General features: G+C 54.9%; 1 protein-coding gene across 4 annotated transcripts in view; it reads left to right on the forward strand.

The window, feature by feature from the left end:
• Positions 1 to 14233, forward strand: part of dph1 (diphthamide biosynthesis 1) — an 89482-nt gene that overhangs the window by 63450 nt on the left and 11799 nt on the right. For all 4 annotated transcript variants that reach the window (XM_088906718.1, XM_088906720.1, XM_088906719.1 and 1 more), the window contains exons 7-9: positions 43 to 111; positions 803 to 959; positions 6257 to 6357. In XM_088906718.1, the coding sequence (XP_088762844.1) occupies positions 43 to 111; positions 803 to 959; positions 6257 to 6357 (327 nt within the window). The remainder of the gene's footprint in view (positions 1 to 42; positions 112 to 802; positions 960 to 6256; positions 6358 to 14233) is intronic.

Genomic DNA, 14233 nt, shown 5'->3' on the forward strand with positions numbered 1-14233 from the left:
TGTGACCACATTGTGTCTTTATCTCTCTTGATCTCTCTTCAGGTACTTAGGAGATGGTCGCTTTCACCTGGAGTCCATTATGATCGCTAACCCAGATACACCTGCCTACAAGTAAGATCATCAGATCTCAGAAAATATTGCACCCCAGTGCCTCAGCTCTAACCACTAGCCCACACTGCCTCTCTCCCAGTGCCTCAGCTCTAACTACTAGCCCACACTGCCTCTCTCCCAGTGCCCCAGCTCTAACCACTAGCCCACACTGCCTCTCTCCCAGTGCCTCAGCTCTAACCACTCGCCCATACTGCCTCTCTTCCAGTCCCTCAGCTCTAACCCCTAGCCCACACTGCCTCTCTCCCAGTGCCTCAGCTCTAACCATTAACATACACTGCCTCTCTCCCAGTGCCTCAGCTCTAACCACTAGCCCACACTGCCTCTCTCCCAGTGCCTCAGCTCTAACTACTAGCCCACACTGCCTCTCTCCCAGTGCCTCAGCTCTAACCACTCGCCCATACTGCCTCTCTTCCAGTCCCTCAGCTCTAACCACGAGCCCACACTGCCTCTCTCCCAGTGCCTCAGCTCTAACCACTCACCCATACTGCCTCTCTCCCAGTGCCTCAGCTCTACCACTAGCCCACACTGCCTCTCTCCCAGTGCCAGCTCTAACCACTAGCCCACACTGCCTCTCTCCCAGTGGCTCAGCTCTAATTATCCCACACTGCCTCTCTCCTGTGTTATGTATTGGTTGAGTGTGTCAGTCCATTGACAGATCTGGGGGCGGCGCTGTCTCTCTCTGCATTGTCAGGTATGACCCCTACAGCAAGGTGTTTTCCCGAGAGCACTACGATCACGAGGCCATGCGGGCGGTGAGGAGGCAGGCTATTGAGGCGGCCCGCGGTGCCCGGCGCTGGGGGCTCATTCTGGGAACGCTGGGACGGCAGGGGAATCCCAAAATCCTGGAGGTGAGACACCAGGGGACCCAGTACAATCACCCTCGCCAGTGGGTGGTGCGGTGGCTCTGTGGCTCAGGATCTGCGCCTGTGGCTGGAAGGTTGCCGGTTCAAATCCCGCAGTTGGCAGAGGAATCCTACTCTGTTGGGCCCCTGAGCAAGGCCCTTAACCCCAACTGCTCCAGGGGCGCCTTATAAATGGCAGACCCTGCGCTCTGACCCCAAGCTTCTCTCCCTGTCTGTGTGTCTCATGGAGAGCAAGCTGGGGTCTGCGAAAAAAGACTAATTCATAATACAAGATAGTGATCTTATATATAACAGTGTCCCACAGCAGTGAGGGAGAAGGGAGGAGTAGGGTGACTTTAGCAGTAGTATTATTACTAGTCATAATTCATACTAGATTGATCAGTTCATCGATCTGTCATTATTTAGTCCAATTTAGTCTGTTGGACCTGTCGTACCTGTTGCACTAGCTGTAATAACAGCAGGTGCAGTAAGTATTAACGATACTGCAGGATTTAGCCTCAGTCCACTCTGCACAGGGCTCATCTCTCTGACACTGCGTACCGTCACCTCTGAGCCTGGGGGGTAGTAGTAGATTTATTATAACCATTAAAACTACACACATGAGGATTTCTGTCATAATCATCGTCGTCGTCACCAGTAACCCACAGGCCCCTCCTGCTTGACCTGGGTCGTGAGAAAGGTCAAGAGGTTGTCAAGAGGAAGAGGTGAACAAGAAGAGGTTATAAAAGGTGTCCATTACTGTCCATCAGCTCAGGGCTCTCAGACAGGTGTCCAGTACTGTCCATCAGCTCAGGGCTGTCAGCCTGGTGTCCAGTACTGTCCATCAGCTCAGGGCTCTCAGACAGGTGTCCAGTACCGTCCATCAGCTCAGAGCTCTCAGACAGGTGTTCAGTACCGTCCATCAGCTCAGGGCTCTCAGACAGGTGTCCAGTACTGTCCATCAGCTCAGGGCTCTCAGACAGGTGTCCAGTACTGTCCATCAGCTCAGGGCTCTCAGACAGGTGTCCAGTACTACCCATCAGCTCAGGGCTCGCAGACAGGTGTTCAGTACTGTCCATCAGCTCAGGGCTCTCAGACAGGTGTCCAGTACTGTCCATCAGCTCAGGGCTCTCAGCCTGGTGTCCAGTACTACCCATCAGCTCAGGGCTCGCAGACAGGTGTCCAGTACTGTCCATCAGCTCAGGGCTCTCAGACAGGTGTCCAGTACTGTCCATCAGCTCAGGGCTCTCAGCCTGGTGTCCAGTACTACCCATCAGCTCAGGGCTCGCAGACAGGTGTCCAGTACTGTCCATCAGCTCAGGGCTCTCAGCCTGGTGTCCAGTACTGTCCTGTAGCTCAGGGCTCTCAGACAGGTGTCCAGTACTGTCCTGCAGCTCAGAGTGCCACTTGGCTGCTGGAGTGCACAAGTGTGACCATACTGGCCTAGTGGAAGGTTGGGCTATGATGATCACACACCACTGTACCTTATTGCCATGCTACTGTACCTCAGCAGCTCAGTACAGTACAAGAGCCAGAGTCCTGCAGGTGATACAGGTGCTTTCCATTACTATCTACATAAGATCTAAAAAGATCAGACACTCAGTTGTGTGAAGTGACAAGCTTAGACATGGACTGAAATCCAGATAGTATATGCACGGTGCAGAATTTGATAGGTCCCCCCTTTGTTGCCCACTTTTGCCACTTCCTGCCCCATTCGTGTTATAAATACCGGCTTATCGCATCATGGCTAGCTGTGTTTGTGCCTGCTCCATCTCCTGCTACGTATTGTGTCCCTAGCCTGTGATCTCTGTTACCGAGCTGGTCGCTTTAACGCAGCAGTGCCCTGCAGGACTGCGGTCTCGGCTGTTGTTGGAGAAAGACCATGATGCTCCCTGGATCAATAACAGCTCGACATCACAAGCTCCAGGGACTTCAATTCAATCGCTTTCCACTCTGTCTGGTCTTGCTTGTAAAGGCCTGTCCTTGGTTTTCTATTACAAGAGGATACTCTAGTCTGTGCTTAGCGAATTTATTTTTTAATTAAATTATGTTTGTATTGTTTGGGATTGTCTGGCTGTCTGACAGCGCTGAGTGTTTGCTTTGTTCAGAAAGAGCCCAGCGAGCTGAGCATTGCTCTCTCTGGAAAAACCAACACCTACCCGTATTACAGCAACACAGTTGCCAGTACCTCAAAGGCATTTGTTTGAGAGCCTCTCAGTCTCCCTGTCCCGGATCCACAGGTGTAAAAGTGTTTCTCTGAGAGATGTAATGTGTCAGCATCGGCCCTGGATGTCCTGATGAGTAGTAGGTACAACCTCACAGACATAGTACTTGCAGTTCGACCCCTGTTGCATAGGCAGTCTGCTCGTTAGTGAGAGCTATCCATTGGGCAGTGATCGGGATACTGGGGGGGGATATGTCAGAGCAGATGCCATGCCCCACAGGCAGTGTGGCGCAGTGACCCCCAGGCGGGTGCCAGCGCACGCCCTCTCTGGCCTGCGGCAGGTTAACCCTTCGCCCACCAGCAGTTGGCACCCTTGGCACAAAAGGCGGGCAACGTTCGCCTCTGATCGCTGGCAGCTCGGCGCTCTGGGGAATCAGATCCAGCTCTGGACGGATCAGCTTCAGCAGCGAGTCGGGGAGGCGGATCCAGGCCCTCAGTGCTTCTGCGACTGAAGATGACTCAGTCTGAATACACTCCCTCTTAGTTTCCACTCCTCGTGCTGAAGCGGTCCTCGGGGGGTTGACATCATCAGGACCTTTCAGGTGTCCAGTACTGAAGAGAGCGGTCTCTGAAGATGCGGTTTAGTTCAGGTGTATTTTGGGATGGGGTCAACCCTAGGTCAAAGTATGCAGCTACTTCAAATCATGTTGGGTTCTTATATCTCTGCGCTCTTTCGCCCAACGGTCAGCCAATCGCAGTCCAGCTCGCGTGTGGGTGGGTGACAGAGCGTTGTGACCTGGGGGGGGGCGTCCTGTGGTCCTGGGAGGTTGAGGTGGGACGCCCAGTTTAGGCCTGCCTGAGCTGCACGTTCAAAAACCACAGAGCCTCGGATCCAGAACTTCCTTCCCCGTTGTTAAAGCTGAGGTGGAGCAGGGATCCCTCCTCAAGCTCCTGTTCTCTCGCCCGCTGAACGCATCCCATACGAGAAAGGAAAGTTAGGGAGGTTATGGCCGACAGTGAAACGCAGCTGGAATTGAAATGTCTTACCTTTCCCGTGAATCTGGAGTGATTGAAACACAGAAGTATTGCTCGGACGCCCCATTGAGGCTTTGAACCTGAAACTGCAAAAGGCAGCTCGTTTGGTCTTAAAAGAATCACTGGGGGGCTAAAATTTGAAAATGTAATCAACACTTTTTTGATCCAAACAAGCAGACAATTTGCCAAACCAGTGCGCTCCAAACCCCCCCCCCAACCGGTAAAATAAATCTTTTTTTCTTGACTCCCGTGATTTATAACCCCACTTCCTTCCCTCCGGCCTGCGCTGTAGCTCACAGCGTCGCTGGGCGGGAAGAGTGATTGACGCTGACAGCCCAGCGCCGCCTGGGCGCGCGTCCTGTCTGTCGAGCGAGAGGAAGGGTTTCCACACACCTGTGCGCGCTCTGCTCCAGATCCCCCTTGCGGTGTGCTGGTCCTGGCCGGAGCGCAGAACTGCTCCTCAATTAAGCCAGTAATCACTGCTCAGTGGTGTAATTGGGGCAGCCTGACAGCTGCCGTCTTGCCGAGGAGAAGCACTGAATGTCAGCCCTGTCAGTCAATCATTTTTACCTCCTGTTAGTAAACTGAACCTGAATAATTATTAATAATAAGGGTGCGCTGGTTGTGTTTACCGGCGATGTCTGTTCCCAGAGGCCCCTGGCTTGCAGTGAGGACTCTGAAGTGAGCCGGGCTCAGCTGGTGAAGGGATTTCTCACTCCTCCCGCTGATCAGCTCCATGGAGGGAAGGTGTGGGTCCCCTCTCCTGTCTGAAGCGCACTGGGGGTCATTTGGGTGCAAGGCGCTATAACAGTGCCAGGGAGCACTCTTGTGATTGGAGTGGCAGTGCCGTGATGTGCGCACTGGGCAGTGTCCTCTGTGTGGCCCCCATGTGGCCCCAGTTGGGCCCTAATGTGTCCTCTGTGTGGCCCTGGTGTGGCCCCCATGTGTCCTCTGTGTGGCCCCCAGGCCCCTGCCCTCGCCCTGGCTGTGCCGCGGCTCTGCTGTCTATGGGGGCTGGGCCCCTGCCAGCGCTTCCCTGTGATGTGCTCTCTGTCTTTCTCTCCCGTCGGCGGACGTGCTTGTGTTCCCAGATCAAGCGTTTTCTCTTCAAAACAGGTCATTTTCCTCACTTCCCATGTTTTTCAAACACAACACAAAAGAACGATAAGCAAACCCCCCCCCCAGCATTCATGTCTTTGAGTGAACGTGGCTTTGTAGCACCTGTCAGCAGCCAGAGACGTTCGTTAAGTTGGAATAAATTAATTGGTTGAGCGCTGGAAAGACCGACTGACAGTAGGCTGGTCGATGGATGGATGGGTGGGTGATTTAAAAATGCCTTGGATCTGATATTTCCTCTTCTCTTTTATCTGTCGTGTCGGTTCCTTTGTCTCGCGTGCCTTTGATTTCCCTCTGTTGTTTTGTCTTCCTTGTGTTTGGCTTCGTCCTCCTTGTCCTCTCTCCCAGTTTTCCCAGCTCTCCCCCGGTGGGTCGGATCAGTCCAGCCTGCCGGCCCTGCCCTCTGCCCTGTGTCCCCAGCGCTGCGCTGTCCTCGCTGTAGCAGGGACCCAAGTAGTGAGATGAGTTTGCTGGTACCGGTGGCGTGTTAAAAAGCAAGCTGTTACAAGAGCTTAACGAGGGGGTCTCCAGGCAGGGGCTGTACCCCTTTGTAACCGGCAAATCTATCTCGGCTCTCGCTTCGTCGCCCCTCCCTCTGCCCCCCGCCAAGTTACCACTACACCCCCCCCCCCCCCCGTAGGGCGCCACGATAGCCGGCATGTGCCTGTGTGGTGTTTGCTTTTCATTTCGAATGCGGTGAAATAATTCTGTCTGCTCCTCCCCGCGCGCACGCACACACACACACACACACACACACACACAGACACACACACAGACACAGACACAGACACACAGACACAGACACAGACACACCTCTGGGGTATAAATAAGGGCTTCTTGACCATTATTTCCCAGCTGTCCTCTCTCCAGCAGCTTTCCACAACTCAGAGGGGCAGGCCGCAAAGAGTGTGGACAGGGATGGTGGTGCTGTACGGTCTGCCTGTCTCCCCTCTTCTCCTAACCCCCCCTTTCTTTCTCTCTCTCTCAGCACCTGGAGTCTCGTCTGCAGACCCTGGGTCTGCCCTTCGTCAGGGTGCTGCTGTCGGAGATCTTCCCCAGCAAGCTGGACCTGCTCGCCGACATTGACGCGTGAGTCTCTGCTGTCCACACCACACATACACAGACACATGCACACACGCATACACACACACCACACGCACGCAGATACACACATGCGCACAAATCACACGCACACAGACAATACAGACACAGATGCACGCATGCACGCACACCACACACATAGACACATGCATGCACACACACCACATGCACACAGATACTAGACACACAGACACACGCATGCACACACACTCACCACTCACACGCAGACACACACACAGTCACCAAACGCACACAGACACACGCTTGTGCACACACCACATGCATGCACACACACAGACACGCACACAGACGCATGCAAACTCACCACACACACAGGCACACACGCCACACACACAGGCACACCATATGCACAGACACACACGCGTCCACGCTCTGCTTCTGCTTTCTGAAGTGCATCTGAGACCTGTTGGGGTGATACGGGTCAGTGTTTGTCTCTTGAAGCTGGGGGAGCTGGAGCAGAATAACGGGACACAGAGGAATTGCATTGTTCTAAACCGAATGTCCTGTAAATATATTATTTAGCAGCAGACGCAAAGGGTAGCCGTCTCAGTGCAAAGTTAAGCTAAGAGAGAGTTTATGAACCTCCCCCCCAAACCCCATCCACAGTTCGTGACAGCGCTGCGCACGCAGAGATGAGACAATTAAGGGATTCGGCGCTTCTTCATTATTTATGAGTCACAGAGTCTTGTCCTACTTTACAGCGGAGGAGAAAAATAACATTCTGTGAGGTGAAAGCCTGCATGACCGCACAAGAGCAGGGCGGACGCAGCAGTGAGTTAGCAGCCCTTCCCAGCATGCCAGCCCTGTCTGCTATGCTACAGCGGCCGGTAAATGGCTCTTTCCTGGCTCTTTCCTGTCTAACAATGCGGGTTCTGGGTAGGAGCCATGGTGCACACCGGTAAAAGTCAGCCTCCCATTTGAGGGGGGTGGATGCACCAGTGTGAGTTCGGCAAAAGAGGGAGTAGCAAAAAGGGAACAGAAAAATGCACTGCTTGGAACAGCGGCGTCCAGACTGGACTGTCCCTGTTCAGCGGTGTCCAGTCTGGGGAAAGAGAACCGCTTTGAACAGCAGGATCCAGCCCTGGATTGGCCCTGTTTAGCGGGGTTCGGGCTGGAAGAAAAGGAGCCTGAGGCCAGAACAGAAGAAGGCTCAGCCTGCCCCGGCGAATCCTAATTTTCTCTGGAAGGCCCTCCCCTTGCGGGGGTCTGCTCGTTCCTCTGGGGAGGGGCTCAGTGTGTCTAAATTAGCCAGGGCAGCTGTGGTTGCTAAGGCAACGCATCGCCCTCAATCCAGGGTCCTTCCTCCACACTGAACACGCCCTGCGTAATGCCACACCTGCAACGAAGTAATAGGAATACTGGGAATGGGCAGAGGCCTCCTGCGGGAGAGAGACTGTGGCTGCTGACGGATGCATGACATCACATCATCACTGTTGCCCGTTTGTAGTAAAAGCCGTGCACTGCGGCAAAGATCATTGTAAAACGAGATCAAGAAGGGTAAAAAAAAAAAGAACCAGATCCGTGAGGGTCCAGGCCAGAGGGCACCGCGCTCGTGTGCCACCCAGCTGCGACCCCACAAGGGCACGGCTGTCTCGTTATCTGCAGGCTCTCCCAGTGATTTCATCACTCCAGCGATCGAGGCGCCCACTAGCCCCCCCCTCCTCGCTTCCAGCTCACGAGCTCACACCGCTGCTGTCTGCCCGGCAGTCGGAGCCTTGGCGTGCCCGCCCTGGTGCAGAGACGGGCACAGAGGGCAGCTGGACACCCCGACCCCCAGCTCTGCCTGGAGCACGAGCGCGAGACTGAGGGGGGAAGAGAATGAAGCGCGAGAGAGGAACAGGGAGGCGGAGGGAAGAAAGAGCGATGGAGCAGGGAACGCAGAAGAAACAGGAAGCAGGGTGAAAGGAAGTGAGGTCATACTGAGCCCACTGTGCACCTGAGAATTCGGTCCCCCGGGTCCCCTCTGTGTCTGTGCCACACCACTCCCTGTTACGGTACCGGCTCCCTGCCAGCAGAGAGCATCTCGTGCGCAAGGTCCTACCTCAGCCCACGGGGGATAACCAAGATAACCAATCAGACCTCTCAATTACCACCACACCTCCACTCTCCTGAATACTTAAGCCCTTTCCACAGTGCCTAGCTTGCTCAGTATTGGGTGTTACCTAGTGAGCTCAACCTCCGCCTTTCGTGCTGGCGCTTTCCTTGTGTGTCTCCTGGCTTTGAACTGCGGCTTACCTTTTGACCACAGCTCTTGGATCACGTCTCACGGCTCTTGGATCACGTCTTTGGCTCTCCGTTGGATCTCTCATGAAAGTTCTTATTCGGGTTATAACATTATAACATCACTTTATTAACCCTTTACAATTTCTTGCATTAGGAATGTGTCTTTTCACATACCCCAGCTTGCTCTCCATGAGAGACATAGACAGGGAGAGAAGCTGGGGGTCAGAGCGCAGGGTCAGCCATTTATACGGCCCCCCTGGAGCAGTTGGGGTTAAGAACCTTGCTTAGGGGCCCAATGGAGTAGGATTCCTCTGCCGGCTGCGGGATTCAAACCGGCAACCTCCCAGCCACAGGCGCAGATCCTGAGCCACAGAGCCACCGCACCGCCCTAAAAGGATCTCTAGCTGTTCTTCTCAGCAACAACGCCGGGGTTGCGTCTCAGCTGCTTGGCTGGTGTTGTGCTCTTTGCGATCCATGGACTCTAGCTCACGTTTGATTAGGAATCCCGGATCGTGTCCCCGGCTCTGTCTACACCACACGGCCTGAGCAGATATTGCATCTCGCTCACCCAGCCTCTGCGTCGACTTCAATCCTATAAACCCACTCTCACTTGCGTAACACTCCTCACCTCACAGAGCAAGGCCTTCGCTTCTCACGATGCTGTGCCACTCTGGTGGAACAGGGCAGCTTCATAAGCACCTTGTATATACATGTCTAAGTTTTGACAGGCAGGGCTCTGCAGGTTAACGGCAAGTCTGTGCCAAGGAGATCCAACATACAGGCACTGGGTCTATTCACAGTCAATTAAGGCGACGCGTCCTATCGAATTCCTGCCACCTTAAAGATTTCCGGATCGATCGAACGCGCCTGGTGCTAATGTACACGAATACGGCCTGTCTGAGCTCCTCCAGGCACGATCAGTCACATGTGCACGGAAGCGAGCAGATCCGTCGGATCATTACAGCCGCGGGTCGGCGCACGCGGCTGTCGGCGCCTCCGCGGGCCCCGAAGGCTGGCTGAGCTCTCCGGCACTAATGACTGCCTCCCGAGGAGAAACTCCGAAGTTTCTGGAGCAGGAGCGCACAATCGGGAGACAACAGGGCAGGGAGGGGGTGTTGAGTGACAGGGCGGCAGCCGGCCCAGTCTCCCAGCTCGGTGAGCCTCAGAGAGCCCTGTCCCGGGTTCTGCAGCCTGGGTGACGGGTTAACAGTGACAGCGAGGTCCGGAAGGCTCATCGTCTCCCCTCATTTTACAGGCAGGGCGGCACCTGTCACCTGCGATCAGGAACAGCACAGGCAGGGCCAGTGGAGAGAGCTCGCATTAACTTGCACACAGATCAATGCCCGAACACAACCAGGCACTTGAAAAAAGCTGTAGTGAATATTTTTATCCTGACATGCAGAACAGTACAAGTGCTGCTGCATGTAACCTGTGCAGAGTTTCAGTCATTAAATCTTATTCGAGACCACAGAATTCATCAGAAGGAAAGATGATGTGCTGCACCCAGCCTTACAGTGACATAACTCCCCGCCTCATTAAAACCCACTGTCCCCCAATGTGGGGGCCTGAAATAAACTTCTCAAGGCTCCCCTCACATCTGCCACAGGTTGTAACAAGTGAAATGCGATTAAACGGCATAAAATATTAAAGCCCTGTATGTGAACAAGTGAACCTTTCAGTGTCCAAACGCTGGTGAATTCTGTCCGCTCTCACACTTCTCCCATAACAGCACTGGCCAAAGACCGACTGCTTTGAAAACCCCTGCAGATCCACAGGGCAATTCTGACCGGGACGTCGGCCTACTGCGCCCCCTGCTGGTACTGCGCTTTAGCAGGGGCAGTTATTTCAGGCGCCTGGCAGGGTGAGATCGCGTTAACGAAGGCACTTATTAATCAGAGAGAGAAGGGTCGGGGAGGGCGGGAAGGTTGCAGAGGAGGAGGAGAAAGAGGAGGATAGGGGTGTATCAACAGTTTAACCCACAGTCTGCCTGCTCTCTAAGCTGGAGACGCAGGGACAGTTTATACAGCCTGGGGTTGCGATCTCAGTGATAATGCTGTTTACCCTAAGGAAGTATAATCCTCTTTGATATTAGATATTGTCAAGTTCCCCTGACAAAGCCTTCCTGAGATCATCGTGGTCATCAAATCCTGCAGTGCTCTGTGAGCCCATAGCAGACGTTCGCTGAGGCACAGGCAGGTCATGGTAAACCAACTGGCTGATTGCAGTGCCGAAGTCTTAGACACCAAGTTTACTCGAAGCCTCCATTAGTGTTTTCGGTTACAACAGCCCATCTACCAAGCAAACCAAGCAAATCGAATTCCTCTCTTATCCAGCCCAATCCAGCAGTTCCCATTATTGCCTTATTGTGCATTGTGGAAGATCCTAACGAAACCTGAGACACGGCGTCAGTAGTATGTCGGGGGTTGAACTAGAGTATCGTGCTGGGGTCCTGTCCAGTGCAGTGTGGGTGCCCACTGCCGGTGTCCAGTACAGGTGTGATGGTAGGTACAGTGGACCCCACTGCAGTCACACTGTATCTGTTCCCCATCGGCTCTGTCCGCCAGCCAGCTTGTCTTCAAAGCTGATTGCAGCGATGAAGCAGAGCCGCCCGCAGTCCTGATATTAACTCGAATTACCGTCCGCAGACGGAGCGCGTATCAGTTAGAAAGCCCCCAGCAGGTTTTAAATTAAATTTTAGGGCCTATCAAAAGATCAGCTGTAGGAGATCTCAGAGAATGAAAGGGAATATACAGTAAGGCTTTGAAATGAAGCAGTGAAATCAGTCCTCCGCCACAGAGGGGGTCCAGAGTCACAGAAGACCATTGTGCTTCTGCAATGGGCTGTTATTTGTATTTATAACTTACAGTTCAAGCACAGCTCAGCACTTTTTCCCTGTGCCTTGTAATGTTTGCCGCTTATTTCTTTCACCTTTTTGAAATTTGGGATCTCCGGGGCCGCGTGCCCGCGGGCCAGAGGAGTCGATCGCCTTTCTGACCCCGCATAGCGCCCCTCGTCGCTCGGAGACAGGTACTGCAGGCGTCCCCCTGCCCTTACATCACCAGCTGTCTCTTCCCCGGCTGCACAGGGTTGGCTGGGAAGGTCTGCTTCTCTCTCACCCCCTTGATCGGGAAGAGGAGCCTTGCAAAAAGTTGTAGGTTAATGACAACAACACCATCAACCATCTAATCCAGTCTCGTGCCGCGCTTTAAAACTGTGTCCTTTTTTTTTTAATAAGAAGTGCGTGAATCCCTCCCCTGCCCTGTGCCTGATCCTGATCCTAATCCGTGGTTTTAAGGGGCGGCAGATGGGAGAGGCCTCTCTGGCGTGTGGTATGGCGTCTGCAGGGAGGAGCCTCCGGGCTGCAGGAGTGCCGGCGCGGGACGGAGGAGTGTGATTGGCTGCCGTCAGCCAGAAGCAGGCTGGGTAATGACAGGTGCCTCCGCCCGGCCAGCAAGGCACAGGCCGGGGGTGGTTCAGCGGCCCTCGACAGGACAGCTTGGCCAGCCGGCTGCGTGTTTGGAGCCACGGTCTGTTGCGCAGTGAAGAAGAGCTCCGCGCAGCCTGGCGTGTGTCAGCGGCTCTGCTCCGCTGGTTTCCTGTCTGCCCTGGTGCCGGTGAGGTGCATTGTGGGCAGGGTGTGTAAGAGGGAGGGTGAGGGGAGTGTCGCAGACCCAGCGCGCTGTTCCCATGACAAAGGTGACCTCAGCGTCTGCATGTGTCGCTGGCTGGCTGATTAGTCGCGGTGCTGCCTGGAGAGCCGCAGGCGTACAGACTGTGATGTGTTAGAACCCAGGTCTCCTTGTCCTGGAGGGGTGCGGTCCAGAGCCCCCAGGCGTCCTAAAGCACCACGAGCCTCAGACTGCTAGGGGCTGGTTAAACTGATGCTTAACATGCTTAAAAATCACTCCTGTAAATGTACCTCTGGAGCGAAGGGCTTTGAGAATCGCCCTGCTAGTTTTAGAGCAGGGTGTGTGCAGAGCTAGAGGAGAGCTGAGCCGTTCTCCTCAGGGGTGCCTTCTGGCTTCGGGGTGCCCATTTCCCGCCCAGCCTGGCCTCCTTTCCTCCGCATTCCTGCTCCGCGAGCCGCCAGCGCGGAATCGGGAGGGGGGCGCGATGGAGCAGGAGGTCTTGATGGGAGAGCGCGGGATTCTCCTTCCTCACTGCCTGTCGCGCAAGAGGAAAGCAAACTTCAGAGAAAGTGTTAAGAATGTTTTCAGAAAAGCATTAATGGGCAGAGAGCAGGAGCGGGGTGATGTGTAAGCCTGAGGAGGCGGAATATTTGTCGATCCGTGCCGGAGAAGAGGAGGTAGGGGAGGGGGGGGTTAGAGAGGTACGGGTCAGAGCTCGATCAATTCAGAACCGCCGGACCCGAAATAAAGCAGAGGGGAGCAGCTGCGTGGGAGACCTGGGCTTGCACGTGTTGGAGCTGGGTATATTACACGCAGGGCTTGTTTTTGCATTGAAGTGTTGGTGCTCCGACAGCGAACCACACTGGCTGCAGTCCTGGGGGCCGAGCCCATCAGCCAGCTTGTCGAGAGGCGAACCGGGGGTCTACATGTTCCTGGCGCGGTGGAGATCCTGCGAGTGTGACCCCTGAACTGCATAGCTAAGCTTCCCGAGACTCCCAGAAGCCTTATCTGTCAGACTTACAGGTATTTGGGATCCTTCCTGAAAGAGCATCACTCCCAGCCTGGCATCGTTAGCTGTGCTTGCCAGGCGACCCTCATGCCAGAGCAGTGCAGGGCATGACAGGCCTTCCTCCTGTACCACTGCCCTTGTGGGCACTGAGCCCCCCGCCCCGTGGCACCTCCGACATCCCAGGAAGCATGCAGCCGCTCTCTGTCAGGCACAGGGGGCGCCGCACACCGAGCAGATACCAGTCAGCTCCAGACCCCCCAGGCAAGACGGAGCTCAGTTGAAGGGCGCCCCCAGCTGGGGAACGCCACCCTGCAGGCCCAGCCGAAAGGAGAACACGTTTGTTCGTTGGCATTTCAGAGCCACTGTTTGACTGGGAGTATAAACGCGTTTAGCCCCACTGGGGTTATGAAGTCACCACACCCGTGGGAAATACGAGCTCCCTCCCAGGCTGTGTGGTGTTTGAACCCAGGCCACAGGCCACAGATAGCAGAGACCAGCTGTCGGGGTTGAATTTGAATTGCAGGGCGACAGATAGGAATGAGAGGCTGCATCGCGCTGGACAGGAGACACAGAGGCAGGGCAGGACAGGATGTTAACAGTGCCAAACCGATCGATACAGGGGCGCGGTCAGCGAGGCCGGGGCAGAGTGGGGCAGTTGGCGGCCGGAGTGTGAGGGGACTGGAGATGAGGAAGCCGAGGGACCGGCTGCCTGACCCCCAGGGTCACTGCGCTGGACGCATGTGCCTGGCGCCACATTTCCTGCTGCTTGAGAGCCGGGAGCTGTTGTGTGTCGAATGTTTGCTCAGGAGGCCTGTCGGGGGGACGCTGCCTGAGTCCGTGTTCTGTGAAACGAAGATTTGAGAGTGCTTGGCTCAGGGCACTGGGTACCTCCTGTCACACGAACCAAAGAGCCGCTGCTCTGGCAGGGAGGAGGCTGGCGATGGACCAGAGCTACTGTAGGACTCACGTTTTCCATCTGGGC

This window comes from Atractosteus spatula, chromosome 27, assembly GCF_055471065.1.
Source record: "Atractosteus spatula isolate fAtrSpa1 chromosome 27, fAtrSpa1.hap1, whole genome shotgun sequence".
Classification (NCBI taxonomy): Eukaryota; Metazoa; Chordata; class Actinopteri; order Semionotiformes; family Lepisosteidae; genus Atractosteus; species Atractosteus spatula.